This window comes from Eptesicus fuscus, chromosome 20 (genome assembly GCF_027574615.1).
Source record: "Eptesicus fuscus isolate TK198812 chromosome 20, DD_ASM_mEF_20220401, whole genome shotgun sequence".
In the NCBI taxonomy this organism is placed as follows: Eukaryota; Metazoa; Chordata; class Mammalia; order Chiroptera; family Vespertilionidae; genus Eptesicus; species Eptesicus fuscus.
The window spans coordinates 21,219,821-21,243,247 of NC_072492.1; the positions used below are offsets into that span (position 1 = coordinate 21,219,821).

At 49.6% G+C, this 23,427-nt stretch overlaps 1 protein-coding gene across 1 annotated transcript in view; it reads left to right on the forward strand.

Annotated features, from left to right (window-relative positions):
- The first annotated feature begins 11,194 nt into the window (after window positions 1-11,194).
- ASIC2 (acid sensing ion channel subunit 2) overlaps window positions 11,195-23,427 on the forward strand; it is an 838,890-nt gene continuing 826,657 nt past the window's right edge. The window contains exon 1 of the mRNA XM_008147769.3: window positions 11,195-11,749. Coding sequence (XP_008145991.1) covers window positions 11,195-11,749 — 555 coding nt within the window. The remainder of the gene's footprint in view (window positions 11,750-23,427) is intronic.

Below are 23,427 nucleotides of genomic sequence, written 5' to 3' on the forward strand. Positions count from 1 at the left end.
AGGGACCAGACCAAAGTTAGCAGGCAATAAGTCCCAGCTACGTTGAATGTATAAAAACAGACAGAAAAAGGAAACACACATATATTTTTATATATTTATATTTTTATATATAGAGATAGAGGGCAAAGACATCTAGCTCTTTCTCATTCCTTCCACAATAAGTTCTTGGACACCCAGCTTCCGGTGGCTTTTCTGTGGTTCTCTGGATGACACACACAAGGACACATAGGGTCTGGAAGGACCTCTCCATGATAGCTCTCCGACCGAGCCTGGTGACTTCCTCCAGGCTCCGTCTCCTGCCCATCCTTCCTTGTCGCTCTCTTCATGCTCTGCAACCCTCATTGATTTCCTTCTCCCTAGAGCCAGCTGTTCTTGTCGTGGCCAGTCGACGTGGCACAGCCACACTGCTGCACTGGGCCATAGCTCTGTGAGGCATCTGTGGGGAAGCTGGACTAGGATAAAGGCAGAGTGGAAACAGCATGAAATCTGGGGTCAGGAAACCGGGGTTTGAGCCCCAGATCCTCCTACTATCTTCTCAGGGTCCTTCAACTCGCTGAGCCTCAGTTTCTTCTTTCATATCATGGAAACCGTGACCCCTCTTCTGCTTACAGAAATCTAATGGGGTCATACCTGCTAAAGAGCCTCCCATCAGATGTGATACAGGGGCCATGCTTTTTACACCTGGGTTATTCCCTGGCGGTGCCTACCTCAGGGTTGGGCACATTAAAACATGTGTAATGAATTGGGAGTAGAATGCATACAGATGCAGAGAAAAAGATGAACACGGTGATAAACATAGATGCATTGCTCCTTTTTCCTTAATCTTGTTTTCCCTTTTCTTATTCCTATTTCATCAATTTTATTTTACGTTGTTTTATGAAAGAGCTAGGGAGCAAACACATTGAATTCAAATGAACACAGGAGATACAGGAAAGGCAGCAAATGCAAATAGGAATGCGAATGAAGTGCACGCCTGCCCATAGACGCTGACACACTGTTTATAGAGCAGATGGATGACTAGAGAGGGGAGGGCACGGATATACGGATATAAGAAGGTGGGTGGCCCTAGCTGGTTTGGCTCAGTGGATAGAGCGTCAACCTGCTGACTGAAGGGTCCTGAGTTTGATTCTGGTCAAGAGCACATGCCTGGGTTGCTGGCTCGATCCCCAGTTAGGGGGTGTGCAGGAGGCAGCCAATCAGTGATCCTCTCTCATCATTGATGTTTCTATCTCTCCTTCTCCCTTCCTTTCTGAAATCAATAAACATATATTAACAACAACAAAAAAGAAGGTGGATGGATGGGTGAGAGAGGGCCGATGAGCAAAAGAGCTTGTGTAATAAGCCCAGCGATCAAAGTATGATAAATGCCACCACTGTTGACTTGTTTCCCAAGATCGGTAGTTGTAACCACAAGGGGGAGAGGAAGTTCCACCGAGAAGCAAGGCAGACCAGTGTATGGGCAGCGTGTTTCTTTCCTGGTGTTCTGTAGCATGGCAGCTCACCCACGGCCAAGGTGGTGCTTATAAAGTTTTTGCTGAAGGCCTGTCTCTGGCTTGTCGACTCTCTGCTCCTTCGTCCTCATGTTGGAAGCAGTTGGTTCCAGGGATTGAGACCCAGAAAGAAAGCAAATAGTGATGGTTTCTTTCTTCTAATTCCTTCCTTCCCAGGGGCAAGAGGGGCCGAGGAGACTCAAAGAGAAGGATGCATCAAGACAAGAACACGGAATAAAGAATATTTTGAGAAAAGATGCATAAAGCAGAGAGGTTGGGCAGGAAAGGTGGGCTGGGGTGGGCTCTTATAGCATTGAGGAGAAGGGAAATGACCTGAAATCATAGCAGAAATCTAGGCCTCTGAGCCCAGGAGTGAGGGTGGGGTAGGAGTAGGAGTAGCGGTAGGGGGCCTATATTCCAGCAGGAGCAACAGATAATTCACAAGGAGATGAGAAGAATTTCAGAAAATGACTTGTAATGAGAATGAAAAGAAACGTGATGAGATAATGGGTGGGGCGGAGGGCAGAGACAGGGAGGCCAGTCAAGGCCTCTCTGAGCAGATGACAAATGAGAAGAAGCCAGCCATGGGGGACATCTTTCCAGGCAGAGGGAAATGCAAGTGCAAAACTCCAGAAAGCAGCCTGGTGTGCCTGACAGGTAGTAAGAGCTCCCAGGCATGGCTGGTTCTGGGTGGAGTGCAGTCCTGCCCTCCATAACCCCTTGAAAGAAGAGGGTCTTCCAGGCCCCGCCCCCAGAGATTCTGATTCAGTGGAGCCCAGGGGGTGGGAGGGGGAGTGGGGCAGGAGTCCGCAGGTTGAACAAGTGTTGGGCAATTCAAATTCACCTGGCCCTCTCATCACACTGCTCCAGCAGATGGTGACATGGGGTTAATGAGCAGAATCCCCAATTCTCACAAATTTTTGTCCCATTAACTGTGCATTTATGATTTGGTCAGCCTCGGGTCAAATTGCAGCAGCAGAGAAAGCTGGTGCAGGTGGACGCCTCGGTAATGATTTAGCGTAAAGGAGGAAACAGCACAGAGATGTTAGGTGGTTTTCCGAAGGCCACACAGCAAGTTCAGTTGCACAACTGAGCCCCAAAAGTCTACTCTTTGTGGTCTGGCTTCTGTAGTTTTCTCCTGAAATAAGTAAGTAAGTAAATAAATAAAACAACTATAAATAGAACCTCAATAAGCTATGCATTAAATGCCCAGCTTTGCCTCATACGCCTCCCTGGTCTACCCTTCCTGACACATTATTTGCTAAGTGTACACTGAGGTAACTAAATGGGAATAGTTGTTGTATGAGGTGTTTATTTATAAACCAACCAGAAACAGAGAATACTTTGGTTCATAAGAGTTGATCTTTAGTGACTTCTCTTCATGGCAACAATGAGCCAGGAGGAAAGTTGTATACTGAGGCCCCTCTGAGTTGGAATAATGTCATCTGTATAATTGAGAAGAATGTCTTTTTTCCCCTTTTAATTAGGAAGTGATGGTGGCAGCAGCATGTATCTGGCACATGTTAAGTAGCAAATTAGCATTAGAGCTGATTGTAGATCTCAGCTTCCTAACCTTCCTGCCTGTCACCATTAGCAGAAGGTAGGAAGCCTCTCACTCTGTGGCTCTCACGCTCAATGGGGCTCCGGGCTCCAGGCAAGCCCCAGGTCCCCCAGTGTTGGGAGAGGGTCCAGTTTCTATTAGTCCACCTCAGGAAGGTGGCCTCTGTGTCAGAGAAAATGAATTCCTCCATGTGTTCCTTTATTCATTCACTAGAGGCCCAGTGCACAAAGTTCATGCACTGGGGCGGGGAGGGAGATCCCTCAGTCCAGTCGTGCCCTCTTGCAGTCTGGGAGCTCTCGGGGGATGTCTGACTGAGGGCTTAGGCCCACTCCCCGGATATCCTTAGCGCTGCTGCAGAGGTGGAAGAGGCTCCTGCCACCGCGGCTGGGCTCACCAGCTGTGAGCCCAGCTCCTGGTTGAGCGTCTGCCCCCTGGTGGTCAGTGCGCATCATGGTGACTGGTCTTTCTGCCATTTGGTCGATTTACATATTAGCCTTTTATTATTTAAGAAGATAAGTGAATACATTTACCACAGCAACAATCTGGGCACATTGTCTAATAGGGGGTTACACTGCCTGATCTGCAAATGAATTTATCTGGAAAGTCCTTTAACCTTTAGTTATACACTTAGCATTTTGCCATCATCAAAAAGACCACAATTACACACAATTAGGGCTGTACCTGAAAGTCTGGGCCAAGTAGACCATTCAAAACCTAGTCCCCAGACCCCCTACACATATCCACAGTACAAAGCAAATAGGTATTGTAAGTCTGACTGCAGAGGGAAATGTTTAATCGACTGAACACCACAAAAGCATTTCTGAGGAGCCTGGAATATCTGATGTTTGTATATAAACAACACTGCTAATTGTTTTTCCACCTCTGGAGGGTATTGCCAAAATTAATTTGTAAAATAGCTCTATTTAATTGGCTTACAGAAAAATAAGCTTTATTATCATCAGGTACTTATGTCAGACTAAAGCTTAATTTTCTTGGACTGTGTGTCTATTCTTGATAAGATTGGGAGAGGTTTTCCTTTACCTTTTAAGTAATCTACCTAGAGAACAAAGATTCTGTGTTTTATCAAAATAATTTCCTATGCTTTATGTTGTCTTTACCGGGCCTTTGATTACTTAAGAAAACTGAGTCTTCTCTGTTAAAAAAGCGAAGTTTCTCCTTTCTCTTTCTTTCTTTCTTTCTTTCTTTCTTTCTTTCTTTCTCCTTCCTTCCTTCCTTCCTTCCTTCCTTCCTTCCTTCCTTCCTTCCTTTCTTCACAACTATGTAACTTTCTATATTTGTCTTTAAAGGCTTTGTTACTTTGGTTAAATGAGTAATGTATTGTTTCATAATGACTTATGATCCTGTTTAATAAAGAGTTTTATAACCTTCTGATATTTTTTACAAACTTCCCCTAAATCACATTCTAAATGATTTCTTATTGACCTGGAACTAATTTTGGGATATTCCAGAGGACCCCTGGAGCATCTCAAAAGATATGTTTTCTCTTTTTATAAAAGAGAGATCAAACTAATTAGGCTTATCTGATATGTTAAATTACATGAGAAGCACTGTCAAGTAAGAAGTGATGCTAAATTTTCTTTAGGGTCTATTTGTATAAAATTCCTAAAAATCTGCTATGTTCTGATGTAATGTTATCAGTCATCAGTTAAAAATATACATCACAGGACTAACCAAATTTCTTTGTCAACTGCATGACAATGAACTCTCAGCAGATCTTGACCGATGACCATTTTTAAGTCTTCTGTCATTTACAGACAGTTACTGTTTCACTATGGGGCTTTTGCAAAAGTGCTTATCTTCAAAGAGATTCCAGCAAGACTCTGACAAGTACAGGTTTCTGATAACTAAGAAGAATTTGCCTGCATGTGGGAGGAGCCATAATGTACCTTTCCCGTGCTTTCCCAGGGCTACCTGCACAGTTCCACAATATGTGATACAATGAATGGTAGCTGGAGACGGGTCCTTGTTTTCTTTCCCCACATCAGTAAAATGGGCTCAATACGCTGATGACATAATGTCAACGTGTAGAGACCTGGCTCTGCTGCAGGGCACTGCAGGCTTTGCTGGAACATCTGCGAGGGAGGGGATGGGCGGCGAATCCACCGAAAACCCAGGGCCCGGGCACCGCTGCAGTTCTTGGGAGTCATCCGGCTGGGTAAGATGCATGCTGTCTCAGAGGCTGTGCTTGATAAAGTGCAAGTCCATCCAACCCCTAAGACTGTGAAAGAGGTACAAGGGATTTGGGGGTTTGGGAGGACTGTTATTCCCCACCTGGCACAGTGCCTCCGTCTCTAAATTGCCTGGTGGAGAAAGGGCACGTGTGGGACTAGGACTCAGAGCAGCAAGCAGCCTTTGGGAAGGCCAAAGCACTAGAGAAACAGATTGAAGCTCTGGGCATCTCCCAAGCAGGGCTCCCATTTGAGTTAGATGTGTCTGTGACTCCCGAAGCTATGGGTTGGGCTCTGTGGCAGAGACGACAGGGAGAGTACCCCTAGGATTTTGGTCCCAGCTCTGGAAGGAGGCAGAAACCTGTACGCTCCCCAACATCAATAGCTCCCAGCAGTGTGCACCGCACTCCTCCAGGGAGAGCAGCCTCTCTGGAAGGAACAGCATATCTTGGTAAGAACTTCACTTCCCATCAAGGGGTGAATGGAGAATATGTTTCGTTGACCTACCTCTGCCATGGCTCAAACGCCCACTTTGAGGAATGGCAAGCGGAGGAGCACTCTGACCACCAGCCCACTATCTTAGAGATGCAGGTGCTGCTAGGCCCTGTAGAGTATGTAGATACTTCAAATATCCCTGCCCCTATTTCTGCGGTGGTCCTTGCGGCCTGCAGAGAGTGAGTGGGGCAAGTTTCCACTGCCGGCTGGTAAACAGGTACCTGGAAGCAGGAATAAACCACAGCAGCCAGTGGGCTGAACTCAAGAGCGGTTTGGCTGGGGCTGGTGATCACTCAGGCACCCTGGCCATTAACCCTTTGCACCGACTGTTGGGCAGTTCTAAAGAGATTAACCTATGGCTTGGACAATGGGAGGCTAAGGGGTGGGATAACCATCAATATTCCCTGGGGAAGTCAGGACAGGTACAAAGACTTCTGGGTTTGCCTGCTAGAGCCTGAGGCAGTTCTCATTGTCTTCCAAGTCCTGGCTCAGAATGCTCTGCCACGCCCTGCCACCAGGAAGCCCAGGCCCTAGCGCAGGTATGAGCCTTGGTAACTGACCCTTCAGTAGGTAGAGGAGATTGGGTGCCTAGGAAGAGTGGCCACTGTAGCGCCTGGGTGGGAAGGCACAGTGCCAGGGAGGCCAGATTGCCTTTGAAATACAGTAATTTGGTTAATGCAGTAACAGCAGATCCTGTGTGTTCTAAACAGTACCCATGGCAATGGCCAGAGGCGTCTGGGGCCATCCACTGGAGTTCCCAACTGTAAGAGATTAGCGAACTGGTTATATGAGCCTGCTCCCTCCAAACATACCGTGGTTTGTGTGGACACGGCGCCTGGCCCAACCTAAGCTTTCCCCTGTTGCTGTGCGAAGCAGCTGGCCACCGTGATGGGGTTAGAGAAGCTGAGGAGTACCGAGGGACACCCAAGTTGAATAGACAGCGATTGGGGGTGTGTGTGTCCCCCATTCCAAAGGTCATAATGTAGAAGACTGGGCAAAAGAACGTGACATTGAATGGAGGTTCCCTCTCCCCTAAAACTTGCAAGCAGTTTGGGTAGTGGAAAGGAAAAATGGAATGAAAGCAACAGACTAAATTACTCACAGCTAAAACCACTTCAGCCATGTGGACCCTGAGAAAGAAGATGCCTACCAAGAAAGACTCCTGGTCGCTAACTGGGCTGAAATTTTAAAAACGGAGCCGAGCTGCCACTTTGAAATAGGGTCTCTCCTGCAAGCCGCACTTGTGGGAGAAGCCGCAACTGGTTTCCTGTCCTCTGAACCAACCTAATAAAGAAGTACTTTGGATTCGTGTTTCTTTCTTTTTTAAAAAAATATGTTTTTATTGATTGCAGAGAGGAAGAGAGAGGGAGAGAGAGATAGAAACATCAATGATGAGAGAGAATTACTGACTGGCTGACTCCTGCAGGCCCCTTATTGGGGATGGAGCCTGCAGCCAGGGCATGTGCCCTGACTAGAATCGAACCCTTGACCTTCTGGTTCATAGGTCCACACTCAACCACTGAGCCACTCCAGGGCTGGAGCCGCATTTCAACCAATAGGACTGAGACTTTCCTCATCCAATCGGAGCTGTGTAGCTGGATCCTCATTTGAATTTTCACTGACCAATCAGAGTGGCTCCACTCCAGCCAATCAGGACAGTGCTTTTTGCACTGTGAGGATTTCGGGTCCTCATTTGCAGGGATCAGCAGCGGGAACGTGTTGCTGTTGCGTAGAAAGTGCACTTTCTTCCCAGGGAAGGCCTGGGAGGACTGGAGCTGAGAAGAGCTGCGGCAAGCTGGCTAGAGCCTAACCTGACCGGGGCCACGCCTGGAGCCCCTTCACCGCCTAGCGGTTCTGCGCCATAGCTGTGCTATTTCAAAATTGAGCTCTAACGCCATTGAGCTGTTCCACAGCTGTGACGTATCACAATTGACCTGTTTGCACCGAATAAAGTGTCCTCCTTCACCCACTGCACCCCAAATTGTGGATTCCTGTTGGACTTGAACTGGCTCCCATGACTGCCCAGGATGGGTGAGTTACTTGGTACCCTGGGGCGAGGGGGATCTACTCAGTCTCCACTGGGATCCCATTGCTCTGCTGTAAACTGGGCCTGTTGAGATGCACTATACTTGGAACGGAACACGCACCACTGAAAGGGGGAGAAAGTGGGGGTACTGGTCACCATATCCTACCCCAGTCCCTCTCCTCACACCTGACCGTGCTGCCTCCCTGGCATCATGTATGGTATGCATAACCAGGTCAAGCTCCTAAAGCTGCCAACCTCCCTGTCCTCAAGGCCAGGTGGACACTTCTTCCCCCCCACCCCCCCTGCAATCATTTGGCTGCTGTCTTTGTCCCCTCCTTGGGCCTGGAGGACATTATAGCACACATGCACACCCGGACTGAGTCCACCCAGCAAGCCTTATACATAGCTGGCAAAGCCTGTCTTGATTAAACTCAGAAATGTCTCTGAGAAAAGCTGTCCTCCAGAAGAGGACAGCCTCGAACACTGTTACTGCCGTGCAGGGAGGCCCCTGTGCCACCATCCAAGCAGGTGCTGTGTATTCATACCTGAAGAGCCCGTTAACGGATCATCTTGAGTCAGGCACGTGAAGACACAAATGAAAGCCCTGAGTGATCTGATCCCCAACCTAGAGGACTTCATGAGTCAGTGGTTCAGATCATGGGGCTTTCTGCGGAGAAACGGTTTCTTTTTTGGGGACTCGTCATCTTCATCAGTATTTCCTCTTTAATGTGCCTAGATGGCTGCTGTGGTGTCTGTTTCCAATGCAACCAAATAGCTGCCAAAAAAACAAAAAACAAAAACGAGCCATCTCCATGCTATTGAAACCCCGCTCAGGGCATATTGCAGAAAAGGGGGTCGTGTAAGGGCAGTCATGAGGGGTGGAGTGTTGGAGGAGGTCATTCACTGGATATGCCTGTCCCTTGACCCAAGAGTTGGCCTGGTAATCAGAGACCCCTCTCCCTTTCCATTGCCCTTAAGATGTACATTCCGCTTGCCTTCCCCACTCTAGAAGCTGCCTCAAGGACACAGCCTTGAGATAGTAAAGTGTTGAGACCATTTAGATGACGGAACCCAGTGAAAGCCTCTATATAACCTTGTAAGATTCTGGCAAGCAGGTGTGTGTGTGTGTGTGTGTGTGTGTGTGTGTGTTTGTGTAATGGGGAAAGTGGTATCGAAATGCTTCTCCCCTTCATGAATTTGGGAAGAAATGTTTTGGATCTGCTTTTAGAAGCTGTGTTTTAGAGGCAAACGTGCCTGAGTGCAAGTCCCAACCCTGGCACTTACTAGCTTGTAAGTTGGTCCGGGCACTTGCCTTCTGTGAACCTCATCTATAGATGAGGGGTAGCAACCACACACACCTGCCAAGATGGATGGCAGGGTTAAGGGAGATGATAATGCACCCTCATACACGTCCTGACCTAGGATAGATTGTTAGGTAGTTAGTTTGGGCACCCAGTTTGAAAACCCTGTGCCCTGTCCGGCAGCTGGACAAGGCAGGGGTCTGGGACCTCTGGGATGGCACACGAGGTTGACCAGCCTCTGTCATTTGTGCTTACTGTTTCTGTTCCCAGATCAATACACCACTGATTTCATGTCACGTGTTGCCTCAAAGTGCATCCCCACTGTTCTCAGTTTGGATCTGGTTTAGTAAGAGGGCTGGTGGAAGGGAGAGAGATTTCCGAGTAGATACCTACCAGGAGGGACATTCCCTAAGCTGCCTTCTTCACCGCCAGGTCCCAAGGAGCGTTCCTTAAGCTTGGCATGCCCCGGGGACACAGGTTAGCTCAGTAAGGCTCTTCCAGGTGGCTTTGCCCAGTTTGGCAGGATGCATTGGGCTGGCCACTGTAACTTTCTGTTCCTTAACTCCTGATGAAGATTTAACATCATTGATTCTATAGGTTCCAGTCATTTGATCCCTGGCCCGGGCAAGCCACACCCACCTGCTAGCAGGGGAGGACTTCCAGTGGATTTTCAGGAAAGAAGAGGTAGGTGGCTGCAAGCCCAGTCCTTCGCTCCCACCTATAGATCCAGCTGTGCTTCCATCTGGCACATATGGGGCAGAACACACACACACACACACACACACACACACACACACCCCAAAGGGAATGCCCTACCTAGAACCCCAGCTAAAATGTCCTGCAGGCTCTGCCCCGGGAGGGGGGCAGGCTATACTTGTTGCTTTTTCTAGGGGCTGCAAGGGGCGCCCGGCTTTTCTGTTGCAGACGGGGGTTCGGGCTCCCGGGAATGTACCCCTCCAGCCTTTAGCAGAGGAACTGTGGTTGTTCCATTGCCCGTTCCTCCCCTTTTTGCAGCATCTCCCCTCTGGAAACCCCAGGCTGAGACTGACCTGCGAACAACACACCGTGGTGCAAAGGAATGCTGCCTCCACCCGCGTACCTGGCTCACGGGAGTTTGTCAAGTGTCTTTCTGCCATCTGCGGGGGCGGGGTGTCACGTCCTCACTCCAGGGCTGGTTGTCCACCTTCGGGGAGAAGCCCCCAGGCGCAACCTTTAAAAGAGGCGACGAAGAAACTTTCGCGGGGTCCCCAGCCCCCACCAGGCCTCGCCCCCGGCCCCGCCCCCGCCCTCCCCGCAGCGCCCTCCCCGCAGCAGCCTGGAGGAGGAGGGGTGAGGGAGGCCAGCTCGCTCCGTGCGCTCAGGGTCTCGCTTTTCTTCCGGGAGGCGGGGAGAGGCGAGTCCCCGAGCGAGCCCCCGGCTGCCAGCCTCGGTCCTCGCCTCTCGGCGGCCGCGCACTGCCTCCTCTCCGAGCCGCGGCCGCCGGCATTGGGAATTTTGCCTCAAAAAGGGGGCCTGGAGGAGGAGAAGAGGAGGGACGGAGACCGGCGGCGAGAAACGGAATCCGGAGTCCAGAACCGCGCGGGGGAGAGGACCGGGAGGCGGCGGCGGCGGCGGCAGCGGTGGCGGCAGCGGCTGGGAGGCTCGGCCGCTGCGCCCGCCCGCAGTGCATCAGCGTGGCCGCCCTGACATCCCCGGGATGGTTAACACGGGGCATCATGCACTGGTTAACAGGCTCCGAGCTGCTCAGCGACTTGTTTTAAGCATTTTCTCCCTCGCTCTCGCTTTTAATCTTGTCTCTAGTGGCGTGTGTAGGGGGGAGGACTTTATTTCCATTGGCTAAGCTCTCCCTTCCCACCCACATCTCTTCCACATCACCTTGGTGTCTCCCTAAATAAAACCAGCCCTCCTTATCGCCTGGAAAAAATCAGGAGCTAGAGTTTGAATGGGTTTTATATAAACACTCACCCCCGTCAGCTGGCGGCTGGGCTCTCAGGATAAACTCACCGCACCTGGCCTGATGCTCGCCTGGGGTTCTCTCCCTTGAACGGCAAGGTTTGAGCTGAGCTGGAGGACTGGGAACTCTCTGAAATTTGATCAACCTGAAGCCAGTGGAGGAACTGCACAGGGTCCCCATGGACCTCAAGGAGAGCCCCAGCGAGGGCAGCCTGCAGCCCTCTAGCCTCCAGATCTTTGCCAACACCTCCACCCTCCACGGCATCCGCCACATCTTCGTGTACGGGCCGCTGACCATCCGGCGTGTGCTCTGGGCCGTGGCCTTCGTGTGCTCCCTGGGCCTGCTGCTGGTGGAGAGCTCCGAGAGGGTGTCCTACTACTTCTCCTACCAGCACGTCACCAAGGTGGACGAGGTGGTGGCCCAGAGTCTGGTCTTCCCAGCTGTGACCCTTTGCAACCTCAATGGCTTCCGGTTCTCCAGGCTCACCACCAACGACCTGTACCATGCCGGGGAGCTGCTGGCCCTGCTGGACGTGAACCTGCAGATCCCGGACCCGCACCTGGCCGACCCCGCTGTGCTGGAGGCCCTGCGGCAGAAGGCCAACTTCAAACACTACCGACCCAAGCAGTTCAGCATGCTGGAGTTCCTGCATCGCGTGGGCCACGACCTGAAGGATATGATGCTCTACTGCAAGTTCAAAGGGCAGGAGTGTGGCCACCAAGACTTCACCACAGTGAGTACTTGGTTTTCCGCTTACTCTTGTGCTTGGTCCCGTTGGGAAGAGCCACGCCGGTGGCCTCCTGCTTGGTCTGGGGTCTCCCTGTGCTTTGGAGCAGGGGAGAGGGTAGTTGGCCAGAGTTGTTGGAACTGAATGGAGAAGTCTGCCTGCTGGGAGGGAGCACTGTTGTCTGGTCAGATGTGGGGGGGGGGGGTGAGAAGGGAGCTTGCCGTGGAGGCTCACGTCTCCCCATGTGCTGAGTGGGCCTCCTCCCAACCAGAGGAAGGAGGCCTGGTTTGTCTGTTGTCCAGGGCATTTCGTGTCTGAGCTGCCTGATTGGAACAGCTTGTCATTGACGAGGTGGCATTTTTTTCCTCTCTTTCTGCTCGGAAGTGCCATCAGGCACCGCATCCTGTGGGCTGGGCTGAAGCTAAAACCGCCAGAGAAGGGGGTGTGGGGCCCCAGGCAGCCTGGATGGTCCCAGTGGCTTTGGGAGCTTGCTGGAGCAGGTGCTGCTAGCAAAGGTGTGGAAGTCTCTCCGCTTCCTTTTCTCGTGTGGATTCAGAGCTCCGAGTGCGGAGAGGAGAGGCTGGGGACGCCAGGTCTCCATGGGTCCGGTGGCAGGTCGGAAGCAAAAAGATGTCCAGGATGCTTGAGCCAGAGAGGAGGGTCTAGGCGGAGGCCCGTGGGTAGGGTGGTCAGAGACGTGCCTGGGAGAGTGAAGTGGCCCAGGCTGGCTTATCTGGGAGCTTCAGCTTGAAACCGAAAGACTTGGTTTGCTGCCTGTACAACTGCTTAACAATGTGAATGTCAGAGGAGTGGTGTGGGGAGCGGGGAGCAGCTGTGGGATTGGAAAGCCTGGAGGAGGAGTGTGGAGCTGAGTAAAGAGGAGAAGCTGAGGGGATGTGGCTGAAATTCAGGAGGGGGCTTCCTGGAGGGGCCACGAGGGAAGAGAGCTGCTGCTGCCAGGGTTCTTTCTCCGTTTGCCTACTTAGTGGGCTGCTAGGCATAACTTGGCATAGCCGGTCGGAACTGCAGCTGCAGACAACTCCCTTCTTCCAGGCAAGTGTGGGGCATCCGGGTATGTGAGACCCTCCAGAAGCCCAGTGTGGCTGCTTCTCCCATTGCTGCCTGAGGGAGAACTGAGAGCTTTGGATTCTCAGAGCCGTGAGTCATATTGTCATTGTAAGTTTCGGATGGCAGGTGCAGCAGTTGCAGAGGGACTGGACTCTGTCATCAGCACTTGTCTGGGGCCCTCTGCCTAATTAAGACATACCCTACCTTTCCTATGGTGCATCCATTCTCCACCTGCTCTCAGATCCACTGCCTACCAGCCTCTTGCTCTGACTTTCTTTTAATGCTACCACTCGTCTCTGCCTGCAGCCTCGATGCTTGCTGTTGGCTGTCTCTGATTCTGAAAAAAGCTCAGGATGCCAGGGGGCACTGCCTCTCACAGCCTTTAGAGCTGTTTCCTGGGGGAGCTGTTTTGTATGATCCCCTTTAAACCTCGAGGGGTGAAAGCACAGCAGAATCTGTAGTAGTGTATGCTAAAGAGGAAGTGAATCTGAGCTGGGAGAAGGGACCAGCCGTACTGAATGCCTTTCTAAAGGAGAGGAAATAGGATCCTAAAACATGTCATGCACAAATGATGCCTTAGGCGGCGTGGGGAGAGGTGGGGGAAATGCCTCCTTCTTGGGGGCTGCAACCATCCCTGTATTCCACCCCATGCTTTCTAGTGCCGTGGCAACGCTCAGCTCCACTAGTGCCCCATGCAGCTCAGAATGCACTCAGTGGTTCCCCTATCTGCCTGAACCCACGGCAGAGAGAGGGCAGCACAGAGAGAAACTGCAGTCAGACCCTGGACAGCGTTCGCAGGCATTCTCATAGCCACATGATCAACTAGTGGCTTCCTCTCCACTTATGACCAAGTTCCAATTTGAAGTCAAGATTCTTTGACCTCGGGCTGCTTGCTGTTTTGCACTTGGCCCATCATTTGAGTTGCTGGGGTCCCAAGAGGCTACAGATCAGCTTGTAAAGCCTTACCTGAGCCGTCAACCACCCCAGGGTGTGTTTCAAATAGTGAGGTTGCCTGTGGATATGGTTTATTACTCAGTAAGTGGAATGTCATCCTCCCAAGTTCAAGACTCACCTGGTTGAGTGTCCCTCCTTGGCCTGCCCCTCGATGTATGCACTTTCCCAGGACTGAAAAGGGAATGAGCTTCAGGCCTGGATCTTCAAGTTACTCAGGGAGGGTCAAAAAGGGCCTGCACCCCAGGAAACCCGGAGGAGACCCCACCCCACATGATAGGCTGGCCTTTTCCACCCGTTGATCACAGCGAGCAGCCGCGTTGAGCCTCTACAAGAGAGAACATGATGCCAAGTTTGTTCCAAGACCTTCCCATTCCCCTCATCTCCCTGTCCTTTTGCTCTGGAGGACAGGTGTGCTTATTCCTGGGCTCCCACATCAGAAGGGAGCAGAGGTCTTGCAGGTGGTGGTGGGAGAAGTGGGTTCACTGGGCTCTCTGTCTTTCATTCTCTTTGCTGCACATTCCTCTCCATGACTTCTTCACTAGACCCTGCCTGGGGTTGTCCCATACGGCATGGGTCCTCAAACTTTTTAAACAGGGGGCCAGTTCACTGTCTCTCAGACCGTTGGAGGGCCGGACTATAGTTTAAAAAAAAACAACTATGAACAAATTCCTATGCACACTGCACATATCTTATTTTGAAGTAAAAAAACAAAACGGCAAAAACACCCACCCGCATGTGGCCCGCGGGCCGTAGTTTGAGGACGCCTGCCATACCGAGTGGCTTCTATCTCTTAAGTGCTGTGGCTGACATACTAGAGAAATTAAGTATGGGCGTGGTGGTGTCACAGGTGGGTAATGTTTTCTGTTTTTCTTTTTCTATAAAGCATACCTAGTGCCATCTCCAGGGCTCATGCTTTCACATAAGCTGCCTTATTTCAAGTTCTTAGCTGGTGTGCAATGAAGTGCGTAATACTCTTTAATTAGTGAACGAGCCCTGATTCTAGGTGAGTGAAAGGCTGTTTGTGGAGGTTAAAAGCCAGGTGTGGAATTCCAACGGCCATGCACACAGGTGTGCTCCAGTTCATGCAAGTGCACGCTTAGCCCGCACCTGGGGCAGTCTACTGCAGGTGGGCACGTGCTTTTCCTTCCTGGGGAAGCAGAAGAGGGCTTTGACTCCTCGGTGTCTACGCAGTGGAGATCCCCCCACTGACCTAGAGTGGGAGGAAGGGGAGTAGGGAGGAGGGGGTTGGATTGGTGGGGATTCTCCAGCCATGATGCTGGCTGATCTGAGGTTAAGGTTAGAAGTAGGAAGACATAGGTTTGAATCCCACCTCCATCATTTTCTAGCTTATTTCCTGGGTTGTAATTTGTCCCGTCTCTAGGCCCTCTAACATATGAGAGTAGCACATGATTTTCTGACTCACTGGGCTGTTGGGAGGATGAACCATAGGAGACAATATAGGTGAACATTCTTTTGTACATGGTGCCAGCTATGCAGATGTAAGGCAGCTTATTATCAACATTAGTAAGACGTTATTGTCCAACCCACCTGCCCTGTTTGCGGCCCACCATAGGAGCCAGTGGATGAGTAACGCTGTAAGGACAAGCCAGGAAGTGGGAGGCGGCTGCTGCTTTTCTTCCGGAGCCCGTGGTAAAGCCGAGTCTTACCGAGATGGGTTCTTAGAGTGGAGGTCACCGTTGGGTTCAGTAGTTAACCACTGCTGACAGGTAGCATCCCCACTGTTTGTGACTGTCACGTGGCTGTTCCATGTTGCTTCTCTGCTGTCACATTCAGGAATGCAAATGACCCTTCAGTTTGCATGGTTAACCTGCTTTCTATAGTCAGGGGTATTTGTACTTTAAAATTGAGATTTCTTAGGAGAAGCATTTATTTTCTTATGGAAAGAAAGATCTCTCCACTGAGATCTTGTTAGAGGCACTTCTAGGGATATTTTTTATCCACATCCCATTGCTTCATAGAGACATGGAGGGTAAGGTTTGGGAGGTGCACGGGTTGGGTATTCTTGCACAAGGCTGGTGAGTCCATAGTGACCTGAAGTTACTTCTAATTACACGAGGAGCTGGTGTGTGAAAAATGTGGGCTTTGGGGAGAGATCTGAGTTGCACGTACAGTTGTGCCCCCCATTCACTGTGTAATCTTAGGCAAGTTCCTTAACCTCGTTTTCCCCACCTCTGAAACAGGAGCGATAATACTACCACTTAGATTGTGACACTGACCCAGTGAGGCGAGTTGTGTCAAGTTCTAGTGCGTGGCAGATGCCAGCTGCTGGGTTGCTTAGTGTCGGGCAGGAGTACTGCCTGAGTCTGCACTTGACACCGGCTCTCTTGACTCCAATCCAGCGCTCTTCCCACTCTTCCACACTGTGACTCCCAGCAGCTTCAGAGCTCAGGCAACTTCTGTGTTTGTGGGGCTTGTAATTTTCATGGTATGTTTCCTTCGTATCAGTTCTGCTGCCTAAATGTCCTCTCTTTACCCACCATCTTGGCTTCCACATCCCAGCTCGTGCTCCTAAACTCAACCCAGGAACCTTGTGCCTACCCCCAGATAGGCGTTGAGTGACCTGTGGACCAGGCATACGGCATTTCTCACAGCGTGTCTGTCATGTGAGTGCACGCACACCCATCCCTCGTCAATCAAATGGAGCAGGCAGTCTGTAGTGTGATAAACACAGACTGGATCCTTGCCATTGGAGGGCTCATAGCCCGTTTCCCATCCCCTCCAGATGGGGGACTGGCGGAGAGCAGGAGTCTTGTCTCATTGAACACATGTCTGCAAACATCATGCCAAATACAGGGATGTAAATACCCAGTAAAGGTTTGTCGTTTAAATCCTTACTTGCTCTTTCCTGAACTGACCCAGCATTCTTTGCTCATAGGCCTTTTTTACTTATCATTCAGACCTCTCTCTCCATGTCTATCTATTTAAATCTGTTTCACCTTTTAAAATCCAGCTCTAGCAGCCTTCTCCAGGAGACCATGGCCAGTCCCTTGCCCTGCGACCACAATCTATGTTAATCTCATCTTTCTCTTCTGAACGGCATTTTGGCTTCTTCCTCGGTTAGAGCAGTCGTTTTGCTTTTCCTTGCATTAGACTCATGAAGTGTTGAGGCTAAAAGGGACTTTAGAGATAATTCAATTTCATACTTGAATTCTTTAACCACTGATAATTTTTATACATTGCCTATTTCTGTCTCTCCTCCCTGTAAAACATGATGGCTTGACTAACTTTTTATTCTTAGGATTTAGAACTGCTTAGCACATGGGGAGCTCTTGAAATGTGTCTTTAGAGTGTAAGTGGGCTTGAAGTTTTTAAATGTAAGGTGACTCCGTAGCTGATTAGTGGCCATTTTTCAGCCTCCCTTTTCAGTAGAGGGACCTGGGTTCCACCTGCAGAGAGGTGACGTGTCTCATGATTGCTGTTATTTTAATAATATTACACTTTATGATTATAGAAATGATCCATGCTTATTGGGAAAAACTTGAGAAGTGAGAGAAAGAATTAGAAAAGGAAGAAAAACTGCCCTTAATGTAATTGCATGTGTTAATTTGGCATTTTGGAAGTAGCTCCATTCGGTCACATAATGTGTGTATGTGTGTATCCCCGTGTCTGGGGTCACACCTGTATGTCTGTTGCCATGTCTGACACACAGTACATACCCAATCAGGGTCAGCTTGCTCTCTTCTTGTTGGTCCCCTGGGCAATGTCCATGGCTTTAGAGATTTCCTCAAAGGTCCATTTAGAGTAAAATTAAATCCAAAGATGCGGATCTGATCACTACCCTTTTTTGTGGGATATGTTTTATCTTATTGGCCAGAAGCACCCAGAGATAATTTGTGATATTCCCCTCTTAGCTCAGCCTCCGTGGGTTTTGAGTTCACAGCTGAACACCTTGAATGTACTTGATTCCATTTAGCTGTGCATTTACCTGAAGCCCACTGTTTGTTAAATGTTTGCTAGAATAAACCAGAGATGTGTTTGTTGACTCCACATTAGCCTCCTACTGAGGCCTGACCTTGCTCCTGGCTGAGAACCAATTCAGGTTCTCCTTGCACGGCCATCTACACTGCACACCTCAGCACATGGGTGTAGTCTCTGATTCTCCCCGCCTCGTTTTATGTCAAAATGGCCTGATATTTAATGCAAATCAGATGATCACTCATATTCCTCAAGATGCTTCGAAGTTTTGTGAGCATTTGCGTGTGCTTGGAGAGATAACTTCTGCCAAGCTGGGTGGGCAGTTTGCCATGGTGCCAGTCTCTGGTTGGGAATCTTCTAGTTTGCAGAACTTAGGTGGTAGCTCTGAGGAAGTAAAGCTCTCAGGCATGTATTTAATTTTCTGATGTGATGAAGGGATAGGACAGTGGCTGGGAGCTGACTATTCTAATGACCTATGCCCGTGGTCGGCAAACTGCGGCTTCGCGAGCCACATGCGGCTCTTTTGGCCCCTTGAGTGTGGCTCTTCCACAAAATACCACGGCCTGGGCGAGTCTATTTTGAAGAAGTGGCGTTAGAAGAAGTTTAAGTTTAAAAAATTTGGCTCTCAAAAGAAATTTCAATCGTTGTACTGTTGATATTTGGCTCTGTTTGACTAATGAGTTTGCCGACCACTGACCTATGCCATCTATTTGCAAAGTAAAGCGGAAGCCACTGTACAGGCCACTGAATTAATGGCCAGGTGCTCATGGGGTGAGTCTATATGTCTGTGCCTCTGTCCTTGGGACTTCTTAGACTCAGAGCTGCTGATGAAAGGAGGCCACCTGGGGGCTTATTGCATTGGAACTAGTCCCTTTCCTCCTCGCTACAGTGGTTCCCTTTTCCTCTTTACGAAAAGTCCTTCCTTTAATGAAGAGAAGAGTTAGAGAAAATTTTCTGTAATGTGAATCCTACTTCGCTACTGATTTTTATAGTAAGAGATCCCATTTTAAAAAAAAGTCCCCCAAAGACTGAATTGGTAGCTGTCAGGATGTTGCTCCATAGAGCAATTCATATTTCAAAGCACCAAGTATTCCATTCTCTCCGACTGAACAAAAACATACCACCTGGGTCTAGAGATATCTGGAAGTGTGCTGCATGCTTTTTCTTTTTGGTGTGAGTGTTTATGTTTGATGGAACTGGGTTGAAATATCAAACTTGCACAGCAGGGCCATTTGACCCACGATCTATTACAACCTGAAATAATGGCCGACATCACCCCTGTGAGTTTGAAATTTCATACATCACATTTCTCCCATGCAGTGGACTTAAAAACCAGTTCATACAGACTGAGATGAATGGTTACTGGGTAGTGGATGTCTCCAGTACTCAGAAATACATGTTCATTATTTGATAAATCTAAAACCTGGGATAGAAGCCCGTTCATTTGGGAACAACATCCCGGAAAGTGTCATCCTTTGGATGCTAAAGCATCTTTCCATCTCCCAACACATACTGTCTCATGACTCAGGTACATTCTCTGTGGCCATGGAAATTTATACTTGGGAGAAATAAAACATGAAACACAGAAGGAACATATTTGCCTGGGTTTAATGTCTTCTGCTGACTGAGTTGCACAACCTTGGGCAAGGTCATTAGCCTCTATGGGCCTCAGCTTCCTCATCTAAAGTGGGAGTGTTGAACTAGGTCAGTGGTCGGCAAACTGCGGCTCGCGAGCCACATGCGGCTCTTTGGCCCCTTAGTGTGGCTCTTCCACAAAATACCACGTGTGGGCGTGCACGTACAGTGCGATTGAAACTTCGTGGCCCATGTGCAGAAGTCGGTTTTCGGCCTGGGTGAGTCTATTTTGAAGAAGTGGCGTTAGAACACTCAAGGGGCCAAAGAGTCGCATGTGGCTCGCGAGCCGCGATTTGCTGACCATGAAACTAGGTGATTCCTAAGGACTTGCCAACCTGTAGAACTCTAATGCAATAGAACCTAGTAAAAATTTATTTCCTGATCCCACATTTGTTTGCTGCCACTATGACTTTAACTTATATTTGGGGGTGGGAGGAGAGAGTTGATGTTATTTTGTAAGTAGATGTATTTATCCATTTGTTTGTTTGTGTTATTTAGATAGAGCTGTACGGTGGAAGCAGTGACTATCAGTGGCTGTAGTGGGATAAGGGATGCACAGGAACCTACTGTCGAAACCCTGTCCATGGACCATTATGTATCTGGCTGTACCCCATTGGTCTGACTGAATGTTTCCATCACTCTAGTCCTGCAGTTGTGAGTGGGGTTCATATATAAATTAGCAAGGATGTCTATGAAAGATGCTGTTAGCTCAGATTCCCTTTACTGCTGCTGGGGTACAGCTCCTGACTCTCACATCTGCTCTGAAAACAGGAGCCTGCCCTTAGTTGACGAGTTGGGGGGGTGCCTCTTCTGAGATACCCAGGAAATTGTGCACCTCCCTGCTGCCTGGGGGAAGCAGTGGCCAGTGACGTACTGGCATAACAGTGCACAATGCCAATCATCTTGCCTCAAGACCAAACAAATGGTGGTGCAATATACACACCAGAGCTTCTTGAAAGGGGTTGGGTTGAGCTAGACTTCTGAAAGCCACAATTTTGCTTACCTTTTCTCCTGCCCCATACTGTATGCCTCATTCCCTTCCAGGCTTTTTTGCCAATGTTATTTTCTCGGTAAATCACCTGGACAAGGAGCCCCATCTCTGGCTCTGCCAAGGAATCCAACCCCCTTAGCAATTAGTTTTAGCTTCTCATTGGTGTGGAACATGGAGAATCACCTAGTCATATGCACCTATGTCTGGCTTAGAAAGAAAGACCAGTTTCAAAAGTATTTTAACCTTGGACTTTTACATTTTTTAAAAACAGTTTTTTATTGATTTCAGAGAGGAAGGGAGAGATAGATAGAAACATCAATGATGAGAGAGAATTATTCATCAGCTGCTTCCTGCTCGCTCCCTAGTGGGGATCGAGCCTTGCAACCCCAGCCATGTGCCATGACTGGGCATGTGCCATGACTGGGAATTGAACCATGAACTCCTGGTTCATAGGTTGACACCCAACCACTGAGCCACACTAGCCAGGCAACCTTGGACTTTTTAGATCTGTGCCCTCAACTGGGGCCGGTAACTATTTCCAAGGGAGATTTTTTCGTAATTCAAATGAGCACCTCTCTGATTAGGCATTCACTACTATGGGCACAGCTGGTTTGTTTCTCTTTGAAGCTTTTTGCACAAGGAAAGCCCTTTCCAGAGTTGCCCATATCCTCAGAGCCGAGCTAGCCCTACTCTTCCAGTGGCTGCACACTCTAAGCTGCTCACAGTCCAGCTCACAGCTTTAGGAGCGCCTGCATTCTCATCATTTCCAGTTCTGCTCTCTCTGAAAACTTCCCTTTCCCGCTCCCCCACCCCTCGCCGGCCTTCACTGCCATTTCCTCCTGAGTGTCCATCAGCCTGGCTTCAAGCCACAGGGAGGGGGAGGCTGCCTTTGATGTTGGCAGTGTCTGGGGCCCATCTATAATGCAGGAGGCAGTGAGAAATGTACAGTTGACCAGGGGTGATGCCCCTCATATGTCACGGAAACCATGAGTGATGAGGGGCGTAGGATAGAACAGATACTGTTTAGCCTGAAAACGGAAGGGGGTGCCTCAAGGCAAAATGATCGCTGTCTCCAAACACTTAGAAGGCAATCATAGGGAAGAGGGATGGCACTTTCTCTGTGTGAGGCCAGAGGGCAGAGCTAGCCCCATTGTGTGGGCAGGAGTTCAGAGAGGTGGGTACCCGCTGATTGGAAGGAGCTGCCCTGGGAGTTTAGAGTACCTGTGTCCTGTCACCAGCTCTCGCGGAGGCCATGCAATTGCTTATTGGTAGCGCTGTAGACGTGGATCTATGTCAGGTAAAGAGCAGGAGTTAATGACCTCTGAAGTTACTCCCAACTCTGAGCATCGTTGATGCATTTCCTTCCTGAACAGATATTTGGGAGATGGCTTTAGAGTGGATAACAGATGTAAGCCAGCACATCCAGCCTGTGGAAACACCCCATTTCCCAACACCGTGTAGCCTTGAGGCTAAGTGTCGCAGAAGCTGGGAATAAGAATAGTGCCGGGGGAGAATCCTTGGAGAAAAAAAGAGCAGGTATTCATTCAGAGAGCCTGCAGGAAGTGTGTGGGTGGTGGTGGCCAGGAATTCCTGTGGCTGTTCAATGACCTGGCCTCCCAGAGGAATTTGTCCTGAGCTCTGGGGGCTTGATCTAATCCTAGAGAGCAAACCTTTGATGTGGTTGGGCCTTGCCTGGTTCCATGTGGAACGGAGACGGAGAGGGTAGCACTTGATAGGTGTCCAAGTGGCCAACTGGGGAGGTGAGGGGGTCTGACATTAGGCAATGTGTGTCAGTTTTCAGGTGTCCGTGCGATTCTTCCCTGCTCACTCTTATCTCCTCTTCCCCATTTTAATTCCAACTCTGGGTGGCAGAAACGATAACTTCAGGAGAAACAGATGTGTCTGAGGAACCATGCTGTCAGAGCGTGGCATTGGGAGCTTGAATTTCTGCCTTTGACTCAGTGACTTGAATTTGAACATTCGGTCCAGGTGTGCTCCGACTAACAAATTTGCAGGTGGCAGTAGAGCACGATGGTGGAGAGGTGGGCTCTGGAGGGTTGCTATCTCTGTTCAAACCCTGAAGTCTTATACTGGTTGGGTGACCTCGGGTACGTTATTTAATTAGATTTTGGGAGAATTAAATAATTTATAAACCATGTAGTACAGTAGACCTCAGCCTACGTGAGTTTCTTCTTACCCTTCAGTCTCTTGCCATCTCCGCCTATGGACTTCGAATCCAGTAAACTATGTTTTTCTGTTTCCTCCTTTCTGCTCTTGGAACTGGGGGTTCTTTCTTGGAATCCTCTGGACTGTGTTCTGTTGTGTTTTGTGCTCCCACACTGGGCATAGCAATTGGGGGAGCTCTTTCTGGAAGGTTTAACATTTTCACCATGATGCTGGAGAGAATTTCACCCCTCTCTTCATGGAGTACGAGAAGGCAGCCAAGTAGAGAGAGAAATATCTCCACGAACTGGAAGTAGCAGCGTCTTCTCAAGTTTGGGCCAAGGCTGCTTCTGCTTTCCTGGAATGATTTCTTAGCAGAACACCTTCCATCCCCTGGGCCCGTTAGCTATTTCAGGGACATTTTAAGTGGCTATTAGCAAATGTTGAATTATGGCTGCAAACCTCTGGGAGCTCGAGTGACATTCACGTGAATCACAAGTGAGCTCTGTGCAGTCAAGGCTGCCACAACGGGCTGGGATTAAACAAACAGGGGCCATTGCTCTCCCCGAAGCAGCGAGACAAGAATGCTGCTCCTTGGAGCCCGAGACCTCCGGCACCATGTCCCTGGAAGCAGGATGCTGTTCCAGCACACAGAGCTCATTGCTGCAGGGCAGGCAGATGCTCTCTAGTTTGCAAAGAGGCGTATTTCAGCTGAATATCTGGAGGAATTGACCAACAGTCAGCATGTCCAGGGACGGTGTGCCAGCCAAGCCCAGCACATTGATTCAACACATTGAAGCACATGTACTGAGGGCTCCCTATGTTTTGGCCCTTGTGTGAGGCCCTAGAGAAACGCAAATGAGTAAGGCCCAGTCCAAGAATTCAAGGAGCTCACCGTCGAGTGGAGAGGCTGAGCAGTCAGCAGATTACACTAAAC